Below are 21,272 nucleotides of genomic sequence, written 5' to 3'. Positions count from 1 at the left end.
ATTTCCGAGTGCTTCAAGCTCCAATAAATGTGAGTGTGCTTCCTATTTCACTAAGTTTTATAATACCAATTGCACTTAAAATGACAACACAATATATTGTTCCTTTCCATATTAGTGGACTATATTTTGAGGTCAACGGATGCACCAGAATATCCTCAGGAGAGGATGATACTGCTCAGGCTCTATCCAGAGGAGCTCTTTAGCTCAATTTCTTTTTCTCCTTTACTTTTAAGTTATGTTAAATACTACACTATATTACTCCTATTTCCCCTGCCCTCCTGATCTCTGTTGCATATATCATTGGAGGATTTAGAAAGGCACTACTCACTCGCTTGCACACTTTTCCTGCTTCACACATGAAATTAGGACTGTTTACTTGCTGCCTAATATATCCCACCCCTGGACGGGGTCAGTTGTTACTATATACCGTATATACTCAAGTATAAGCCGACCCGAATATAAGCCGAGGCCCCTAATTTTACCCCAAAAAACTGGGAAAACTTATTGACTCGAGTATAAGACTAGGGTGGGAAATGCAGCAGCTACTGGTAAATTTCTAAATAAAATTAGATCCTAAAAAAATTATATTAATTGAATATTTATTTACAGTGTGTGTATGAATGCAGCGTGTGTGTATGAGTGCCGCGTGTGTGTATGAGTGCAGCGTGTGTGTATGAGTGCAGTGTGTGTATGAGTGCAGCGTGTGTGTATGAATGCAGCGTGTGTGTATGAATGCAGCGTGTGTGTATGAGTGCAGCGTGTGTGTATGAGTGCATTGTGTGTATGAGTGCAGTGTGTGTATGAGTGCAGTGTGTGTATGAGTGCAGTGTGTGTGTGTGTGTGTGTGTATGAGTGCAGTGTGTGTATGTGTGCAGTGTGTGTGTGTATGTGTGTATGAGTATGTGTGCAGTGTGTGTATGAATGCAGTGTGTGTGTGTGTGTGTGTGTGTGTGTGTGTGTGTGTGTGTGTGTGTGTGTTGCAGAGCCTTGGTGGGGAGTGGGCAATTTTTTTTTTAATTATTTTAATATTTTTTATGATTAATTTGTATTATTTTATTTTATTTAATTATTATTTTTTTAATTATTTTAATATTTATTTTTTATTATTTTATTTGTAATATTTATTTATTTATTTATTTTCGTCCCCCTCCCTGCTTTATACATAGCAGGGAGGGGGGTTCCTTCCCTGGTGGTCTAGTGGCATTGGTAGTTCAGTGGGGGGGAGGAGGGGCCTGTCAGAGAGTTTACTTACCTCTCCTGCAGCTCCTGTCAGCTTTCTCCTCCTCTGCGCCGGTCCGTTCAGCACCTCTATCAGCTCACACTGTAAGTCTCCGAGAGCCGCGGCTCTCGCGAGACTTACACTGGGAGCTGACCGAGGTGCTGAACGGATGGCGCGGAGGAGGAGAAAGCTGACAGGAGCTGCAGGAGAGGTAAGTAAACTCTCTGACAGCCCCCACAGCCCCTGTCTGTATTATGGCAATGCAAATTGCCATAATACAGACTATTGACTCGAGTATAAGCCGAGTTGGGGTTTTTCAGCACAAAAAATGTGCTGAAAAACTCGGCTTATACTCGAGTATATACGGTAATCAATGTTATTCTGTTTATCTGTCAGTGGTTTTAATGGTATGGCTGGTCAGTGTATATATTTTTACTTATACATTTCTTTATTATTTTATTTTAATGAATAAAAGGATTAACCATCAAAGAGAAAATAATATTATTATGCAGATGAGAATTGTATAAATGGATTAGAGAACAGAAATGCTGTTCTGCTGTTGACATTTAATGGTGTTTAATAAAAATGGATTAGATGCAAAGAGCAATACGCTTGGCAAACAGCCATTTAACATTGTACAAATACTCAATGGGATGTTTTGTTAACTCGTACCTTTTTTAAATTGTATTTTTGTAATCTAAGACTATCTAGTACATCTAAAAATAACAAGCCTATGATTTCATGAGCAGGCGCAGTAAGGCAATGTTTTGTGTTCAGTTTTATCTCGGTATGTTTTGGTGTTTGCCTTTTTTTCATAAACTTTTTTTTATTTAACCAATCAATGTTTTTATAATAGGAAATCTAAGTTGAGAATCAATACCTGTGAAGTTTTCACTCAACCTCGAAATCTGTAGTCCATCTACTCATGATAGATAACATATTACAAATACATAATAATAATAATAATGCAGGGACCCTCATCATCGATATTGCAAAGCAGAACTGTAAATTTTCTCCATAATTGCATCCCATTTTTCTCACCCCATTTAATCATATACATTTTTTACTGCTCCTCGTTTTTTCCCTCTGTTGGTCACTTCTCACTTGATCTGTGACTAAAATCAACATTTTTGTGGAGGTCCCCTCATCATTGAATACCTTTTTTGTTTTCTCGTTAGTCATCTCTTTTGTTGACATCAAAGACTGAACTCTGAATCATCAATCAAACAAATTCGCTCCTCCATTGTCCATTTTGATTGGTTCATGATTTTGTTTTATGGTGATTTGAGATGACTAAATTTGGACGACCCCCTTAATAGCCCAAAATTCAGACAAATCTCTATTTGTTTGAAACCAAATGCCCAAGTCAACTTGTTAGAGTACAAACTTGAGCCACGCTTTTTACATTTTCTTTTAAACTAACCATATTAACGCACCTTAATAAAACAAGATAATTATCGCTTTGTAGACTGAAAATATACATTTCTGACATATTTCTTTTGTTGGTTTAGGTTTCCACCTTTTATGTCCAAATAAAGCACTAAAATAATTTGATTGAACCAGAAATCCCTTTGCACCTCTAGACATTTTTCTGAATCTATTTATTTTTGTCTGTGTTTTACATTTACTATGAGACTTTGCAGTGTGACTTTGAGAAAGGCATCTTCAATAAGGGATCATCCAATTCCAACCAGCCAAACACTGTGCCTTGGGAGTACTCACATAAGCTATTCAGTGACTTGCTAAGCCTTTTATAGTTAATTAAGTTCAGCGAAGTAACAACGGTCAGGGTTATCCATTTTTGTGTATGACATTTATGAACAATGCATAATGCGGGGTAAATAAAACACGTGAAGCAGTAATAGAATTGAGTATTGTCTTGATTTTTGCAGCCGCTCTCCTATAACTTAATATCACAGTGAACACTCAATCATCAATGTGGCTTACTTACTTATCGTATGTGTTTCAGACATGTAACATATTATTTGCATCAGACTCATAAAGAAGAAGACATACTCAGTGTTGGGATGCTGGTATTATCTGAATCCTCAGAACTCATATCTCATTCAAGTAACAGCATTTTAGGGTTTAATTGCTAATTAGTAATCTACCATACACTGATTTACCAGCAACGTGGCAAATCTTAAAGGAATACTGCGCAGAAAAAAATAAATCAACATTATAGTGTATATACCCTCAAAAAACATATGTGTCATATTTTTTACTTACTTTTTTGAGGTGGAGGGGGGGGGGGAATAAAAAAGCTAGTAAAAAATGTATTTTAAGGCAGTGACCTAGTTACTAGTGTAACAACTCCATTTTTGTTCTCATTGAGCATTGCAGACAAATCATGCATACACATGGTTGGCCAATCATGCACTTTCCAAAGAACTGTATTATAGCTCATAGAGATGTGTATAAATAGCAAGCACTTGGATTGGAGCAGCCAGGAAACCCTCCCAGCTATCTAACTGATTGCCAGGAATGTGTCACAAATGTATTTTAATTACAAAAAAGCTTTACTTTGGCTAAAATTGTATTATTCAGTTGTCCATTCACCACCATTTGCTATGCACCGAACCACCATACTATGCACAATATTTTAGTTGCTCTGTTTTTTTCCCACACTGTAGTAGATGTGTACCCACTGTGATGTAGCTATACATTATGGTTAATCTATTTAGTTCCAGTGGGCATAGCCATCCGAGTTTGGCGTCATCACCTCCATCACTTGTTGATATGTGTGGCTTCTTTTAACTCTAAAACGGTTAAACTTGCAGGTAATATTTTTTAAATCAAATTCTTGAAGGTTTGGTTTGTAATCCTCATAATATGTAGTGCAAAACCTTTACCTATCGATCTAATCAAAAGTTATTAAAGTACGAATTGCCTAAGCTGTCAGCCATTGCACTCTTAGCCCAGTTGTAGCACAAATTGCCTAACATTCTGACTGTTCCTGCAGCTCTGATTTAATTAAACCCTGAGCAGAATTCATCTGGCTACCCCCTCTCCAGTTTCCATTATTGCGTTCTCTGAGTGATACACGTTCACAGTTAGTCAATGCTGTTCAGAGTTAACAAATTAACTGTCGGTTGGGGGGCTTGTCATTATATGATAGACAAACAAGAAATTGAAGAGCTGGGTGATAGATGAAACCTTGTTAAAATCAATTAAATTACATATGAATATGACATTGATTGCAGACTTAAGATATTATTCTCCAAATAAAAGTATTGTTTTATGTTGTCATATTTTCCGTTTTTGTAACTGTGTAGTGATTTACATTTTCCTTGCGGGCTTCTGAATGATTGTAAGTAAAGTCAGCATGTCGCAGGAATATGTCATACAATTATTTTAGATTTAATACACTAATCCAATGAAACACGGTGTGCTGCAGATGCAATTATGTAAACCACTAGCTAGATTCCAATTTACTTGTTAAATAAAAGTATACATTTCTAGTGGTCAGCCTTAAGTGCATGGCTGTGTCCAAACATAATGTGTTTTCATTGCCTTCATGTACAATTGGAATCATTATGGGGAAACAATATTGCAAGCATTTACACAGATCAGATCAATCTGAAATGTGTTTAAAACAAGATTTCTGCACTTTGAGCTGGCATATACACATTTCTTATATGTAAGGATCATAACTAATGGAGAGGTCTGTAGAGAGAGCCCTGGTGCAAGACTTGTTGGGACCCCCTCTAGAGCAAGACTAGCTAAAAGGTAGACACCCATCTGGTATACAACTCCCACAATGCATTGCCAGCTGCTGATCTACCATTTGCCATTTCTTGCAGGGTATAAGTTGTGGGCAGTGTTTGTGTGTTTCAATGTAAGCATATTTCTATTTGGAATATATGTGTATGCTGAATAAAGGGATATGTAATGTTAGCATTTTTATGCAGGAGTGTATCTGTATGTATTGTTTGTGTTTGCTGGTGTGCATGCACATATACACACATACACACTGACACAGATAAACATACACAGATACACACACTGATACATATATACACACAAACAGTTATACACAGATGTAAAAACTGACACACATATACACACACTGACATATACACACCAACATCCAAGTCATAACTGCAATGTTTGTGTATTAAGGACTTCAAGTAAATACTTGTGTAACTGCAGGTAAGTCTTTCCTATTCATTTAGAGGAATTCTAGCCAATCCCTCCTTACAGAATTACTTTTACTCTGCGACGTTCAAGGGCTTCCATGCATAGAGAGAACTGTTCAAGCTCACCCATAATGCTTCAATGTTATTTAGAGCTTGACTTTATATGAGAACAAATTACATATTTTGTATGTTCTGGTTAATAATACATTGATACATCTGTTGATATTGAAAGGGTTAATGTTACATGACTCATTATCAGGTCGAATTCAGCTGTTGAACAGATGACCTGACACTGTCCTCACACACATTGCATGGTTGTAGCAACAAAGGCATTCTGTCCAAATCATGACAATCCCACCACCGTCTTGCTAAGAATAGGCATTTTCTTTTAAATATCTTTGTTTGTTTTCTTCTGAGAAATATAACTTTTACCATTGAATAACCCTAATTTCATCAAGCCTTTCTACATAGAAGAGGAAATATATCCAGCTGTTGCAGTCTTACATCTCCCATATTGTTTTGCTGTCTTTGTTACAGAGCATCATAAGAGTCCCAGCTCTGCAACAGCAGGGGTCTGCCTTCTGGTCACTTTGCCATAGAATATTGTCCCAGTAATGTTCTTCAAAAATATAATGATTTTCTTCTAGCTAGACCCCCTTCAACACCATTCTTGTGCATTTATAGGGACATTAATATTAAAAAGAAACAATATATTAATTCACAATGTTAGTTAAATGTTAAAGAACAATAAAGAACTTAAACTCCGCTTTTATCCACTGCCATTCTGGTCTTGGCACTGCAGCCGCACCTGCTCTTCTGAGATAATTCTGATAAATGTTCTAAGGCCAATCTATAATGTTATCAAAATATTAGGATAGGCGGGGCCTGACTGGCAAGCCGAATGGACCGACAAGCCACAAAGCAACCACCAACCTCTCCTCAGACAGGGCATTGGATTCATCTACAAAAGCGAATGAAAAAAACTGCTAAATAGATTCAAAATTTTGTCCTGAGTTTAAAAATACCCAGTGTTTACATGCTTTTTGCTATTTTTTTGCATGTTATATGGCTATAAGTACAAGTAGGATATTGCGGTTTCAAAACATACATTTTTAAAATGTATCAATAGTGACATTGTAACACTATTATCTGTCATAAATCGCTGAATAACACCCCACATGTACATATTTTTTTTAAAGTAGACAACTCAGGGTATTCAATATGGGGTATGTCCAGACTTTTTTAGTAGCCACTTAGTCGCAAACACTGGCCAAAGTTAGCGTTCATATTGGTTTGTGTGTGAAAAAAGTAAAAAACTAAATTGAACGCTAATTTTGGCCAGTGTTTGTGACTAAGTGGTTACTAAAAAAGACTGGACATACCCCATTTGCAATACCTTGGGTTGTCTTCTTTTGCAAATGGTATGCCATCATGGGGGTAATTCTCATTCCTGGGCTACCATACGCTCTCAAAGGCAACGTAACCAACCTGGCCATTTTCAATGTAAAAATATTTGACCCTGTAACTTTCAAAAACGCTATAAAACCTGTACATGGGGGGCACTGATATACTCAGGAGACTTTGCTGAACACAAATATTAGTGTATCACAACTAATGGAAAATGTATCATAACAATTATATCATCAGTAAAAGTGCTGTTTGTGTATGAAAAATGCAAAAAAAGTCACTTTCACTGACAATATCATCGCTGTGATAGTTTTTACTGTTTTGAATCACTAATATTTGTGTTCAGCGAAGTCTCCCGAGTAAAACAGTAACCCCATGTACAGGTTTTAGGGTGTCGTAGAACGTTACAGGGTAAAATACAGTGATAGCAAATTAGATTCTCTGGACTTTCGGCCTGGGTTGGCAGACAGGTCCCTTAAATTGCAATTAATAAAATAACTTAATTATGTAAAAATATTACATAAATACGCACGTAGAATTTAAATATATATGCATATTTATATATTTGAAGTCTACGTGTATATTTATATAATTATTTATGTAATTTTGTATATGGACATATGAATAGTTCGCATTCTTTTTATTTATTTATATATACATAGATATATATACAATTTCATTCTAAGTGTATTTTGATATAAATATATATATATATTAATATCAAAATACAGTTAGAATAAAATTTCGTATAGATACATAATTTATTTAAAATTTTTATTATTATTTTTACATGTTTAATTTAATTTAAATTACTTATTATTTGTATTTTATAATATATATATATATACAATATATATAGTTATTATATATATTATATATATACATGTGTAATTTAATTATAAGTGTATTTTTATATTAATATATATACATATTAATATAAAAATACACTTAGTATGACATTATATATATATGATATATAGACATATATTATATAGGTATAATATATGTCTATATATCATTTATATATATACACATATATAATTATTATTTTTTTATTAACTTTAACTTTATTTTTTTCTTTGATTTTACAGTTGCAGGGAGACTGCCTGTCAGCACAGACAGTCCCCCTGCAGGCAGACACATGGACACCTATTGTGACCATGTGGTTGCCCTGTTGAGCGATCACATGGCCCCAGGGGTCCTAATCTGCCATGGGGAGACTGTCTGGGCTGCAGGCAGTCTCCCCACAACGGGAGCACCGCCGATCGCCGCCGGGGGAACGACGGCGATCGGGTAAGTAAATCTTAAAGTTAGGACGGTTCAGGACTGTCAGCAGTCGGCAATGGAAAAATGGCGATGACGGTCCTGAACCGTCCGGCGTCCTTAAGGGGTTAAATGTATATTTTGTGACATTATTTGCATATGTATGCTTGAACCTAAGCTCATAGAAGCTCTGATTCTTTCATAGCATGGGGCCTCACAAATTCACTACTATGGATATCACTTATAATTCATTTAGATTATTTCACCAGCAGTTTTTTATATTTTTTTTCTTATTGAGTACTCATAGTTTGCCTGATCTATGCATAATTCTGGATTTAATTTATAAAGGCTATTGTGAAAATCTGTTTTTACAATATACATTTAAAAATGTCTTCTTACCTGGGTCTTCCGCATGCCACTCTTTATCTCCACTAAAGTGAGCAAAGACCAACGGGGACAAGGCTTAGTTCATTGGCTGACCGTAATTCAATTATGGCATCTGCCAACGAGCTAGCCCTACAGTGCAGAGTGCTAACGATAGCTCCTGAGAGGAGTTTCTGTGTCTCACTGAGCTGTAGTGGAGGTCGGTGTGGTACTAGGTAAGAAGTCAAACCAGTCAAAACACTTTGACTGCTTGTGATGGGCGTGTGCCTGGGCACTCCAAAGAAAATAACCACTACAGCCCACTGTAGTGGTAATGGTGCTTGTAGTGTTCTTGCAACTTTTATTGTTTTTCACTATATAATATTTATTGAGACTCTTCGGTAGTACATAAGTGCAAACTATATTATTAATAGCCACTGCAGTGATGAAACATTTCCACATATATACACAATATATTTAAGCTCAACTATACAATTGGTTAGGGAACGTAAGTTTAAACTCTAAAACTAAGTTGTATTTATTACAGAGTATAGCACAGAGTCTCTATGTAAGTGTTTTTAATATCAATTGTGATAATGCAGTATCGGTGTAAGTTTTACACTTAAATTTCACAAAATTTCACAAAACAAGCTGTAAATGCAAGGCCGATGGTAAAATGACCAGTGAAATGTAATATATAATTATACCATATGTACAGAATTTTTAGAAATGCATTTTCAGCCTATCAAGACACCTAATTTATACCTGCCAAAAAAATGTTGTTAGCTATTTCTGAAGTGTCTTTTTCATAAGAATATTAACAACTACTCAGAGACCTTGCCAGTATGGAGCACAATTAACTTTGACATCATTTCAAAAGATATTTTTTCAAGAATCGCATGAAATAAATGTTGGCTAAAGATTAGACTAACTGTGCACCCTATCCTAAGCTTGCCATTGATTTATCTACTGTTTCCTGTGCAGTGATACAGACACCCCAGTGTAAATGTAAAAGGGCCTGGATTTATTTCCAGTTTAATTTTAAATATAATGTATTGAACAAGACACTTTAATACTAAAGATGTTTGTTGAATTAAAGTTTAACAGGTCGATGAGTTGAATCTGTAACTAATGATACAGTCATAGAAGAAAGAAATTCTGTGGTCAATTTTGACATTATTTCAAAATGTTTTTTTTCCCATGACTTCTATGCTTAGATAAAAAAAAAACAGAAAAACATGGATTTAAAAAAAATATATATTTTCCTTTTCCCTTAATACAGGCAAATAAATTAAGAACAAAAACTTTGCGGAACACGCTAAATCCTACATGGAATGAAACGTTAACTTACTATGGAATCACAGATGAAGATATGATTCGAAAAACATTGCGGTGAGTCAGACTTACAAAGTTATTCAATAAAGTGGAAAATTTCAGATTTCAAAGTGAATTTGGAGTGTTTTATTTTTTTATTTTAGGTCATGGTAGCTAAACTGGAAACTGTCTCCTATATTTTCTGTACAGTTATTTTTTTTTTAAATTCACTTTGAATTCCTTTCAGTTCACATTGATTAAATAATTGTAAATAACTGTAAATTAGACCAACATGGCTAAACTAGAAATTAGACTATTTTTGCAGATCGTTAATTTGACCCAAAAGTGCAATTCCTTTATCCATTATGCACAACGTTAATTTTCAAGTCATATGTGAAGCATGGCTTATGGGCTTTTTTCTGTTTTCTAAGGTTTTATCAAAATGTAGTGATGATATTATCTTTGTTTATTCTAAATCTGTGAATTTGACTTATTTGATGTCTAACTCCAATCTTCATTAAAAGTTAAAAACATGTCGTTTTTATTTTCCCACATATCAATTGATAAAATAAAACAGAAATGAGCTAAAGATATCTTGCAATGTGCTCAGTCTAAAGCAAGTTTGTGTTGCCGTGACTGGATAAAGTACTGACTTTCAATACATGGAATATTACAAAGAAATTAGATGGATCGTTTAAAAGTGGATACAAATATAATAATTCAATATTTCTAAAGTTCCATTCTAGAAATACTTCAACACTGATTCTTTTTTTTTTTTTTTTTTTTTTTAATAAAGTAGCTGTATCTCTAATTACAGAAACAATGTCACACCTGCTAATATTTCACATAATAGCTCATGGCTTTGTATATTTCTTCAAGAAGTAATTTTCTTTCTCTCTTTACACTAAGTAACTGATATTTCCAAGCACAAGGTTCTATAAACATGACAGAATTATGTTCTACCTATGTTCTATCATGTTGAAATCATCTTAATAAGTGAAATAAAACAAAAGTTAAAACAACACAAAATAAATTCAAAAACAGTACAAAGGAAAAAAAATCAGACTTCACAACTTACTACACTTGCTAAACAAAAAAAAAAAAGCAAGAATTCTACAATGATAAAAAATTAAGTTTTGTGTTGCTTTGTTGGGTTGTTGTTTTCTGTACAGTTTATCACAAATCCATCCAGAAGTATTCAGACTGGAACGTGCAGTCACTATTCACAAGATTTACCAGTGTTACAGAAAATGTACAAACCATCTCAGCCTGTTTAGATGCAATAGAACAGTATAAATCTGGAGCAAAATTAAGTCAATGCACAATTGTCAATGTCTGTCTACACATTTGATTTGAATGACGTTACATATTTTGGTTGAAACAAAACATTAATTTTAATAAAAATTATCCTTACAATTTGAAGGAAAATAGGGGCCAATTCCAATATAAACTATTATTGCAAGAAAGCTGTCAGTAGCACTCTTTTTGAGAGTTAAATAATAGGAGAATGGATTAGCTCCACAGTGGAGGTCTAGTATACACAAAAGTAAAACGTACTTATTTAAGATAATAAATGTAAATTGTGATTTTTTAAAATATTAATTACCATTTATTTTTATTATCAGGGCTAGTTTACGAATCTATGGGACCTGGTGCTGATGATTATAATGGGTCTAATTACAAAATCATATAGACAGAAAACACTGTAACTTCCTATGCCAATGTCAATTTCTCTCTTCCATCTCTCAACCAAGTCTATCTGTCCACGTTACAAGCCCCCCAGCTCCCATTTCCTCTCTCACTAATCATGAACTCTAAAATCCTCTCTCCTCAAGACTTACTTGTCCCCTCTCCTTCCCTTATAACTAGCAGACAGAATATCCTGGTATGCAACATGTGACAGAGAATGAGGAGGATGTAGTGATTGTAGCCAAATGGGGACATGTCACATGATGACAGGAGGATGTTGGACTGTTACAGAGATAGAAGCAGCTAGAGCAGCTGCAAAATAAGCTTTTAGTTAATTATCTTACAGCCAGGGACGTTTTGCATTTGCCTTGGGCGGCATTTTCCATGGGGCGGCAAAAAAACGCCGCCCCCAAATGCCCAGGACAAATGTCTTGTTAGCCTTGCGGCTAACAGACATGCTGGGCTGGCTGCAGGACAGCTGGCGAGGGAGCACTTCCCCTGTGCTCTCTGATCCGCTCCGCCCGCAGCGCCGCCCGCAGAGTGAGGCTGGCAGCCGGAATATGACGTCATATTCCGGCTCCGCCTCCCAGCCTAACTCTGCGGGCGGCGCGCGAGGGAGCTGAGCAGAGAGCTCAGGGGAAGTGCTCCCTCACCAGCCGCCTGCCCACCAGTGCCGCCCTGCAGCCACTGGACCACCAGGGAATGGGAGAACCCCCCCCCCAGCATTCCCAAAAGGTAAGGAGGCTGGGGGTGATAAATTAAAAAAAGAGAAGTGAGTATTAATGTGAGTGAGTGTGTGTGACTGTGTGTCTGATAGTGTGTGTGTGTGACTGTGTGCCTAATAGTGTGTGTGTGTGACTGTGTGTCTGTTAGTGTGTGTGACTGTGTGTCTGTTAGTGTGTGTCTGTTAGTGTGTGTGTGTGTCTGTTAGTGTGTGTGTCTGTTAGTGTGTGTGTGTGTCTGTTAGTGTGTGTGTCTGACTGTGTGTGTCTGACTGTGTGTGTCCAGGGCCGGCGCTTCCTATAAGGCGAACTAGGCAGCCGCCTAGGGCGCCATATAGGAGGGGGCGCCCTGCACCCCCATCGCCGGCCCTTTAAATGCCACAGCCACCTGAGCGCTCTATAGAGAGCGCTTAGACGGCTGCCACACTGCCTCACCTCCCCTTCCCTGTAGCGTGGCCGAGCTCCTCTCCGGTCCGCGACCCAGCCGGACTGACAGGAAGTGCACACTCTCAGTGTGCACTTCTTGTCAGTCCGGCCGGGTCGCAGACCGGAGAGGAGCTCGGCCACGCTACAGGGGAGGTGAGGAGAAGATTGGAGGGGGAGGGGTGAGAGTATTACAGGGAGGGAGTGGGGGAGAGTATTACAGGGATGAGGGAGGGGGGAGAATATTAGAGGGAGGGGGGGAGAGTATTGCAGGGAGGGAGGGAGAGGCGAGAGTATTACAGGGGGGAGGGAGGGGGGAGAATATTACAGGGATGGAGGGAGAATATTACAGGGAGGGAGGGAGAATATTACAGGGAGGGAGGGAGAGTATTACAGGGAGGGGGAAGAGTATTACAGGGAGGGAGGGATGGGGGAGAATATTACAGGGAGGGAGAGAGGGGGGAGAGTATTACAGGGAGGGGGAGGGGGGAGAAAATCTTTATTTTGCCTAGGGCGGCACAGCCCTGTGTGTGTCTGACTGTGTGTGTGTGTGTGTGTGTGTCTGACTGTGTGTCTGACTGTGTGTGTCTGACTGTGTGTGTGTGTGTGTGTGTGTGTGTGTGTGTGTGTGTGACTGTTAGTGTGTGTGTCTGTTAGTATGTGTGTGTGTGTGTGTGTTAGTGTGTGTGTGTCTGACTGTGTGTCCGACTGTGTGTGTCTGTTAGTGTGTGTGTCTGTTAGTGTGTGTGTCTGTTAGTGTGTGTGTGTGTGTCTGTTAGTGTGTGTGTGTTTCTGTTGGCTAGTGTATGCGTATCTGTCAGTGAATGTGTGTGTATTTAGAAGGCGGGGCAGGGGGAAGGGTTGGGTGGGGGTGGCGCGCGCGGGGTGGGGGGTGTCTGAGTTTTGTCCTGCCTAGGGCAGCACAAAACTAAGATACACCACTGCTTACAGCCACAAAAGATTTCCCAGCATCCTTTCTGTGGATTCACTTGCAAAATATCAGGAAATTGTTATTTTGATAATCCTTCTACTTGCTTCTGCTGATTATTGAAATGGAGGAAAGTTGAGTAAATCAATATATTTGACATTGAAGTTTAGTGATATATGGTATATATTAGTGATATATGGTATATTCAATGTATATGGGAGTGATTTCAGATAAGTGGATTTTTTCATTACAGGTTCATTTTAAAATGTCTAGGCAACCATATTTACACACCAGAGAGCATTAAAGCAGTAACCCAAGTGATTTAACCATTCTGTTTACTTTAGAATATGTAGTATTGCCATTTTAGGTGACATGAAGAAGCCTTTGGATCTGAGTTTCACATGAGTATATTTCTGTAGCGATGCACTTTAGCTGACACCAGTGGCAAGAACTTCTAGCAATCTCCTTCCTGCCAGGAGTCTGTGGCAGAATCACCTAGGGATTCCCTTTTGTTTGTGATTGTCAGATTCAGCTCCTCTAACCCTCTCATGGGCTGCTAGAAAATTCCAGTCACATTCTATCTTCTGCTTCACTTGTTTGTTTTCAGGCAGGTGCAAAAATATTTCTAATTTTCTTGTTTGCTTTGGAAAAAAAAAAAATCTTTGTCCCAGTAGTTTACCTTTTTGACAGCTGCAGATCACGAGGGTGCTTCTCGGAAAATAAGTGCATAGTGTATTGCAGAGGTGAGGAAATTTCACAGAGCTAAAATCTTAATTATAAATATTTAGTTGTTAGCCAACATTTCACCCGTAAAAAAAATGTTCCTGGTATTCTTTAAAAGAAGTTATTCCGTTTTTCTTGAATTGCATTTGATCTAATTAATAGTATTCTACCAACAGTACTATAGTGAATTTAATGTTGCAAAAGTGTATACCAATAGTTATTAATCATTTGTAATAGAAGCCCAAATTATGGCCTCTTCATGCCTCAGACCAGCATCCAGGAGTAAATTAGTTAATGGCCCAAATAAAAGAACTGCTGTTTAAATTTGACAGGAGCTACCACAATATGTCCTGAATAGGCGATGATATTACATGTTTATACTATGATAGTTCTTATAGTTCTCTCTAAAATGTTGTATATCTAGAAATATATAAATTACACACACACACACTCATGTGACAAGTAACCGCACCTATTGCTTATCTGTTTCATTTCTATTTAAGAGTATTTATATTAGTTTAGAGTGTGTACATATTTTATTACATACTTTTTCATTGGACTGTATGCAAAAGCAAAGTAGCTAATTTGGAATAATTCTCCTGCACAGCTAAAATCACAACTTGGATAAAAGTTAAAAACGTATTGTTACGTTGAAACGTTGTGCAGCATGTTGTGCGTACTCAATAAATCTAAGTGTTTTTTCACCTATTGATGTATGAGGGTCATTTTTCTTTTTGGATCCCAGAACCACAGCTTGGCATTTTAGCCCCATATTTTGCTCATGGATTTTAGTTTGCTAAAATTTGGAGTTTAGTGAATAATCTCGATAGTGTAGAGAAGTGCATCTAGAAATTAGTTTTCTTCTCACTCACTAACGTTCCTCTGAAAGCAAAGCACATACTTTATAGTAAATCTTTGTGCGTGTGTATCGGCTTCTGTGTCTGTGTTTCTCTTTGTCTATCTTTCAGTTTCCTATCTATCATCTCAGCAGTGTTGTGACAAACAATGTGATGGATTTTACCGATGATATGGATGAATATGCATGAGGGTAGAGAAAGGGAAATCAAAATGTCAAATGCAACCAGTGTGGTTTTCTAAACAAATTAATTCTTGTCAACTGTGTGTTGTTTTAATGGAGGCAATACAAGAAAAAATGGCTGTTGAACTAAGCAGTGAATTGAGATGAGTTGAATATCAAATTTATATATTTTAAGCCAAAATAGCTTAGTTAAAATAATCTCCAGCTTAGTTATTTAGTCAATATGACTGTTTAACCAGCATCATGAAAATGTAGATTTCAGTTCACCAAAATGTGCTATTAAGTGAATAAGTCCATTGGCATTGTCTATAAAACACGTATACTCCATATAATATTGAGGAAACATGTATTAGCTGGAAGCCAGATATCAGCATCTCATGGCTATTCAGGAGTCTGTTTTTGCTGAATATATGTTAATGTTTCCATGTGAGTAATTTATCCCCCACATTGTGCGACTCTGCAGCTTTTCTGTGTGTTCAAATTTCACTTATTTTGCTACAAAAACAACTTTCTATTGTTCTACAACATAACCTCACCCATTTAGCCGTACCTCCCATTTCACAAAGATTACTTCCTGTACATACACTGATCAGCCACAACTTTAAAACCCCCTGCCAAATATTGTGTAGAACCCCTCGTGCTGCCAAAACAGATCTTATGAGTTAAAGCATGGATTCCACAAGACATCCGAACGTGTCCTGTGGTAGGGCACCAAGACAGCAGCAGATCCTTTAAGTCCTTTAAGTTGAGAGGTAGGGGCCTCTATAGATCAGATTTGTTATTCCAGCACATCTGACAGATGTTTAATTGTGTTGAGATCTGAGAAATTTGGAGGCCATGGCAACTCTTTGTCATGTTCTTCAAAGCATTACTGAGCAATTCTTGTAGAGTGACAGGATGCATAACCCGGCTGCCTGTGGCCACCTTTGCCATAAAAAGGGTGCACATGGTATGCAACAATCTCTAGGTAGGTGGCATGTGTCAAAATAACATCAAAACAAATGCCAGGACCCAAGGATTCCAAGTAGAACATTGCACAGAACATAATACAACCTCAGTTGGCCTGCCTTCTTCCCATAGTGCATGCTGCTGCCATCTCTTCACTAGGTAAATGATGCACATGCACGTGGCCATCTACCTGATCTAAAAAAATGTGATTCATCAAACCAGATTCACACACATTCTCCTATTGCACCATGGTCCAGTTCTGACAATCACATCCCCATTAAAAGTGTTGTCAGCAGTGGACAGGGGTCATCATGGGCATTCTGACCGGTATGTGACTACACAGCCCCATATGCCAAAAACTGTGATGCTGTTCTGACAACTTTTTATCATGGCAACATTAAGTTTTTCAACAATTTGAACTGCAGTAGCTTTCCTCTGTTATTTGTGATACATTGGACCACTCGGGCTAGCCTTTTCTTCCCATGTGCATCAATGAAACTTGGGTGCACATAACCGTGCTGACGATTCACTGATTGTCATCAGTGACAATATGCTACGAATCATAAAAGGAGTTTGGAATTCTGTTCTGTGAAGCGATGAAACAAAACTGGAACTTTTTGGCTCAATGGATCAGTGGTATGTTTGGAGGGAGAAGAATAAAGCATACACTGAAAAGAATACCTTGCCTACAGTTAAGCATGGTGGTGGCTCAATTATGCTCGGGGCTGCTGTGCATCCTCTGGCACTGGAAACCTGCAGCATGTGTAAGGCAAGATGGATTCATTGAAGTATCAGGAAATCCTAGGAGAAAACGTCATTCTGTCTGTGAGGAAGCTGAAGCTTCTAGGTCATTGTACCTTCCAACAAGACAATGATCTCAAGCATATCTCAAATTCCAACAAGGCTTGGTTGCACAAGTCCTGTAAAATTCTACAGTATCCATCACAGTCACCTTGAACAACTTGAACTCTATCAAAAATCTCTGGTGGAATTTGGAGAAGGTGGTTACAGCACGTAAAGCCAAGGATATTACTGAACTGGAGGCCATTGCCCAAGAGCAGGAATTCTGCCAAAAAACGATGCCTGGCTTTGCATCTCATTTGCAGCAGGTAATAACAGCAAAAGGGTGTTCTGCTAAGTACTTAATATGCTTGCAACGAAGGGGTTGAATACTTTTGAGACTTGAGAAGTTATTTTAAGTTGCATTTTCAGTGGAATTTGGGAAAACCGCTTGAGGCATCTGTTATGTAGAGCTATTTACAATTGTTTTTGTTTGTTTTGTTCATTGCAAACAGCAGAAAGTCTATACGTTTTGACAATAAACATGATTTTCAGGTTTATTGGGGGTTAAATAATTTTGATTACAGCTGTATATCCCACCCTTTGACAGGTGCCCTTGTAACAAAATAATCCATGTTATTCACTTCACCAGTCAGTGGTTTTAATGTTGTGACTGATCAGTGTATGTATGCCAATGAGAGATCGGTTTACGCTAGCTGATGATATGACTCTACCCCACGACCATCAAAGACTATTTCTTGGGCGAGGAAAATTTATTTCAGTGTTGATATTACAGTACTAAGGTAAAGGAAGAAAATAGGACAGGAATTGGCTGTGGGTGTCAGCATTGCTCAGTATTGGCTTAGCAGTGTACATATGCTGACGTTGAGGCCAAAAGAGGAGTCATGTTTAAAAATGGTGGGTTATGCTGCAAAAAGTTTCAAAATTACGATTTTGTTATGGCAAAACTAAAGAGATTTCAATGTGGAGAAAAATATATCATGAATAAGAGACCAAAACATAAATGCCAGCAAATCGTTGACCAACTAGTTTAAGATTTATTTATTTTCCTAAATAGACAAGGAAATGCAATTGTATAGGTTTATATGTTTATCTCTTTAACTGTAACTATGTTCTTTTTTAAACCTAAAAATATAAAATGATTACATTTTGAGGATTATTGCTATACTGATTCACAAATATAGCTCACAAAATATTTATTTATTTATTTATTTATTTTGACACTCCGATTTAGAAATTATGAGCTTGTCAGTTTTTCTTCTTGTATATCATCATTGTGTCAATTCCTCAGTGATAAAATAGGTGATTCAAATATTTATGATACTGAAGGGAATTGATCAAAAGCGTTGGAAAATTAAAGTGACTGTTTTATTTGCTGCGATCTTTGTTCTTTTTCACTCCCTCCTTCCCTATTTCCCCTCCCCCCCTTTTCCCTCTTCCCCTCAGTTTCCCTTCCCTTTCCATTATCCAAAACTTATTTTAAATCTAATAAGGTGTTAAAGTGTAATTCTATTAAAAGTATCTATTACAAATACGCTGACGTAGAAAATCAAACTCTATTCACACAACCATTCATACCTGTCCCGGCGTGAGAGCGGAGGCGTTCGTTGGAAGGAGTCACAGGCAAGTCTGTAACCAGAGATAACAGACAGGAGGTGATCAGCGCTTAAGAATAAATATACATACAATTCAGATTATATTCTTAGTATATGAATCTATAAGTACAAAGAAAGAAACAGATTATGGTGCAGTACAGTAGATGTTTGTGAAGGGAGTACAAATGGGCAAAAGTGCACACTCACACTTTTTAGAGCTGTCTCAGCTCTATTATGAAGGCCTGGACGGAATAATCCCTGTCTATGGATGTACATGTGTATATTTATCTAGTTCAGTGATACCTTACAGCTCCTAAAGCTGGGGGAGTTTAAATTCTTCATTCCAGCCAGCCATCAGACAACTTGGGATAATCTTAAACTTTCTGAATACTTACATTATTACACACACAATAATGATAGTTTCAAAAAAGGGGAAAATACACTGACTATACACTTATATTGTTATCTTTAATGGCCTGGGGCCAAGTCTTGAACACCCTATGCAGGCAAGAGAACTTGTCATTGGTCTCATGTACTACAAAGTATGGGAAATCTATTTTGTCTTGGTGCTCTTCTTGCAAACTACATTGGGTGTTAGGGTATTTAAAGGATGATTAAGCCATGACCATGTCCTCAGCAAACCATTTATCAAAGTTGTCAGACTTGTCTTGTGTCATTCCTTTAACCCCTTAAGACCGCAGGACGTACTATGCCGTCCTTATTTAGATGGCTCTAAAATCCGCAGGGCGGCATAGAACGTCCTGCGGTCTTATGTACTTACCCGGTCGCCGGCGATCCCACGCCGGCGATCGCGGTATGGGGGACTTACCTGGGAGCCCAGGGAGTCCCCCTCCGTCCTCTTCGGCCCCCCAGGGCCATGTGATCGCGAGGTCCTTGCGAGGACCCCGCGATCACATGGACGGCATAGCCGTCCATGTCAATGCCAGCAGGGGGAGTGCCTGTAATGACAGGTACTCCCCCTGCTGTCTGAAATTCAAATAAAATCCGTTAAAACAGTGTAAAAATAAGATTATATATACTTAGATCATATATATTTATTATATATATGATCTAAGTATATATATACACATATACACATAAATATACATACACTCTCTACATGTATTTTAATATTAATATATACATAATTATATATATATTAATATCAAAATACACGTACAATGATATTGATTAAATATATATATAATTTTATTATATATATATATATTTATATATAATAAAAAATAAATAAATATATAAATACGTTAAAAAAATTTAAAAAAAATAATACAAAATAAATAGATAAAAAATATATAAACATGCGAAATTTCGTTCTAACTGTATTTTAAAATTAATATATATATATTGATATCAAAATACATGTAGAACGAAATAATATATATATCTATATACATAAGTATATACGTATATATCACTAAATATATACCTATATATAAATAAAAATAATAAAAAAAATATATACATATATATGCACACATATATATATACACACCTATATATATAATAATTCTACGCATATATTTATGTAATAATTTTACATAATTAGGTCATTTTATTAATTACAATTAGCGGGACCTGCCTGACAACCCATGCTGAAACTATAGGGAATTTAATTTGCTAGCACTATATTTAACCCTATAACTTTCCAAGACACCATAAAACCTGTACATGGGGGGTACTGTTTTACTCGGAAGACTTCGCTGAACACAAATATTAGTGTTTCAAAACAGTAAAATATATTACAACGACGATATCGTCAGTGACAGTGACATTTTTTGCATTTTTCACACACAAATGGCACTTACACTGACGATATAATTGTTGTGATACGTTTTACTGTTTTGAAACACTAATATTTGTGTTCAGCGAAGTCTCCTGAGTATAACAGTACCCCTCATGTACAGGTTTTATGGTGTTTTCAAAAGTTACAGAGTCAAATATAAGGTTTGCGTTTCAGTTTTTTCACATTAAAATTCGCCAGGTTGCCTTTGAGACCGTATGGTAGCCCAGGAATGAAAATTATCTCCATGATGGCATACCATTTGCAATAGTAGACAACCCAGGGTATTGCAAATAGGGTATGGTTTTTTTTTTAGTAGCCACTTAGTCACAAACACTGGCCAAAATTTGCGTTCAAATTAGTTTTTTGCATTTTCAAATATTAACACTAACTTTGGCCAGTGTTTGTGACCAAGTGGCTACTAAAAAAGACTGGACATACTCCATTTGCAATACCTTGGGTTGTCTACTTTTGCAAATGGTATGCCATCATGGGGGTAATTCTTATTTCTGGGCTACCATATGGTCTCAAAGGCAACGTAACCAATCTGGCGAATTTCAATGTGAAAAAACTGAAATATGTAACATGCTATATTTGACCCTGTAACTTCCCAAAACACCATAAAACCTGTACATAGGGGGTACTGTTTTACACGTGAGACATCGCTGAATACAAATATGTGTATTTTATTGCAGTAAAAGCAAACAGTATTATGACATTCACAGTTAGAATGTCACGTCGAACTAAAAAAATTTTAAAAAATCTTATTTTCTCTCATTTTTGTAATATTTTTTTCATATTAAATTATGTTCCAAACCTAAATATTTGCTGTTAAATGAAAGCCCTGTTTCCCCTGAATAAAATGATATATAATAAGTGTGGGTGCATTTAATATGAA

The 21,272-nt window shown here is 37.0% G+C and overlaps 1 protein-coding gene across 1 annotated transcript in view; it reads left to right on the top strand.

The window, feature by feature from the left end:
• The window catches only part of DOC2B (double C2 domain beta), a 723,119-nt gene that overhangs the window by 408,872 nt on the left and 292,975 nt on the right, over positions 1-21,272 (top strand). Inside the window, exon 4 of the mRNA XM_063456994.1 lies at positions 9,674-9,783. Coding sequence (XP_063313064.1) covers positions 9,674-9,783 — 110 coding nt within the window. The remainder of the gene's footprint in view (positions 1-9,673; positions 9,784-21,272) is intronic.

Source organism: Pelobates fuscus, chromosome 1 (genome assembly GCF_036172605.1).
Source record: "Pelobates fuscus isolate aPelFus1 chromosome 1, aPelFus1.pri, whole genome shotgun sequence".
NCBI classification, from domain to species: domain Eukaryota; kingdom Metazoa; phylum Chordata; class Amphibia; order Anura; family Pelobatidae; genus Pelobates; species Pelobates fuscus.
The sequence above is the reverse complement of the archived record's forward strand: the minus strand, read 5'-3'. Positions and strand labels throughout refer to the sequence as shown.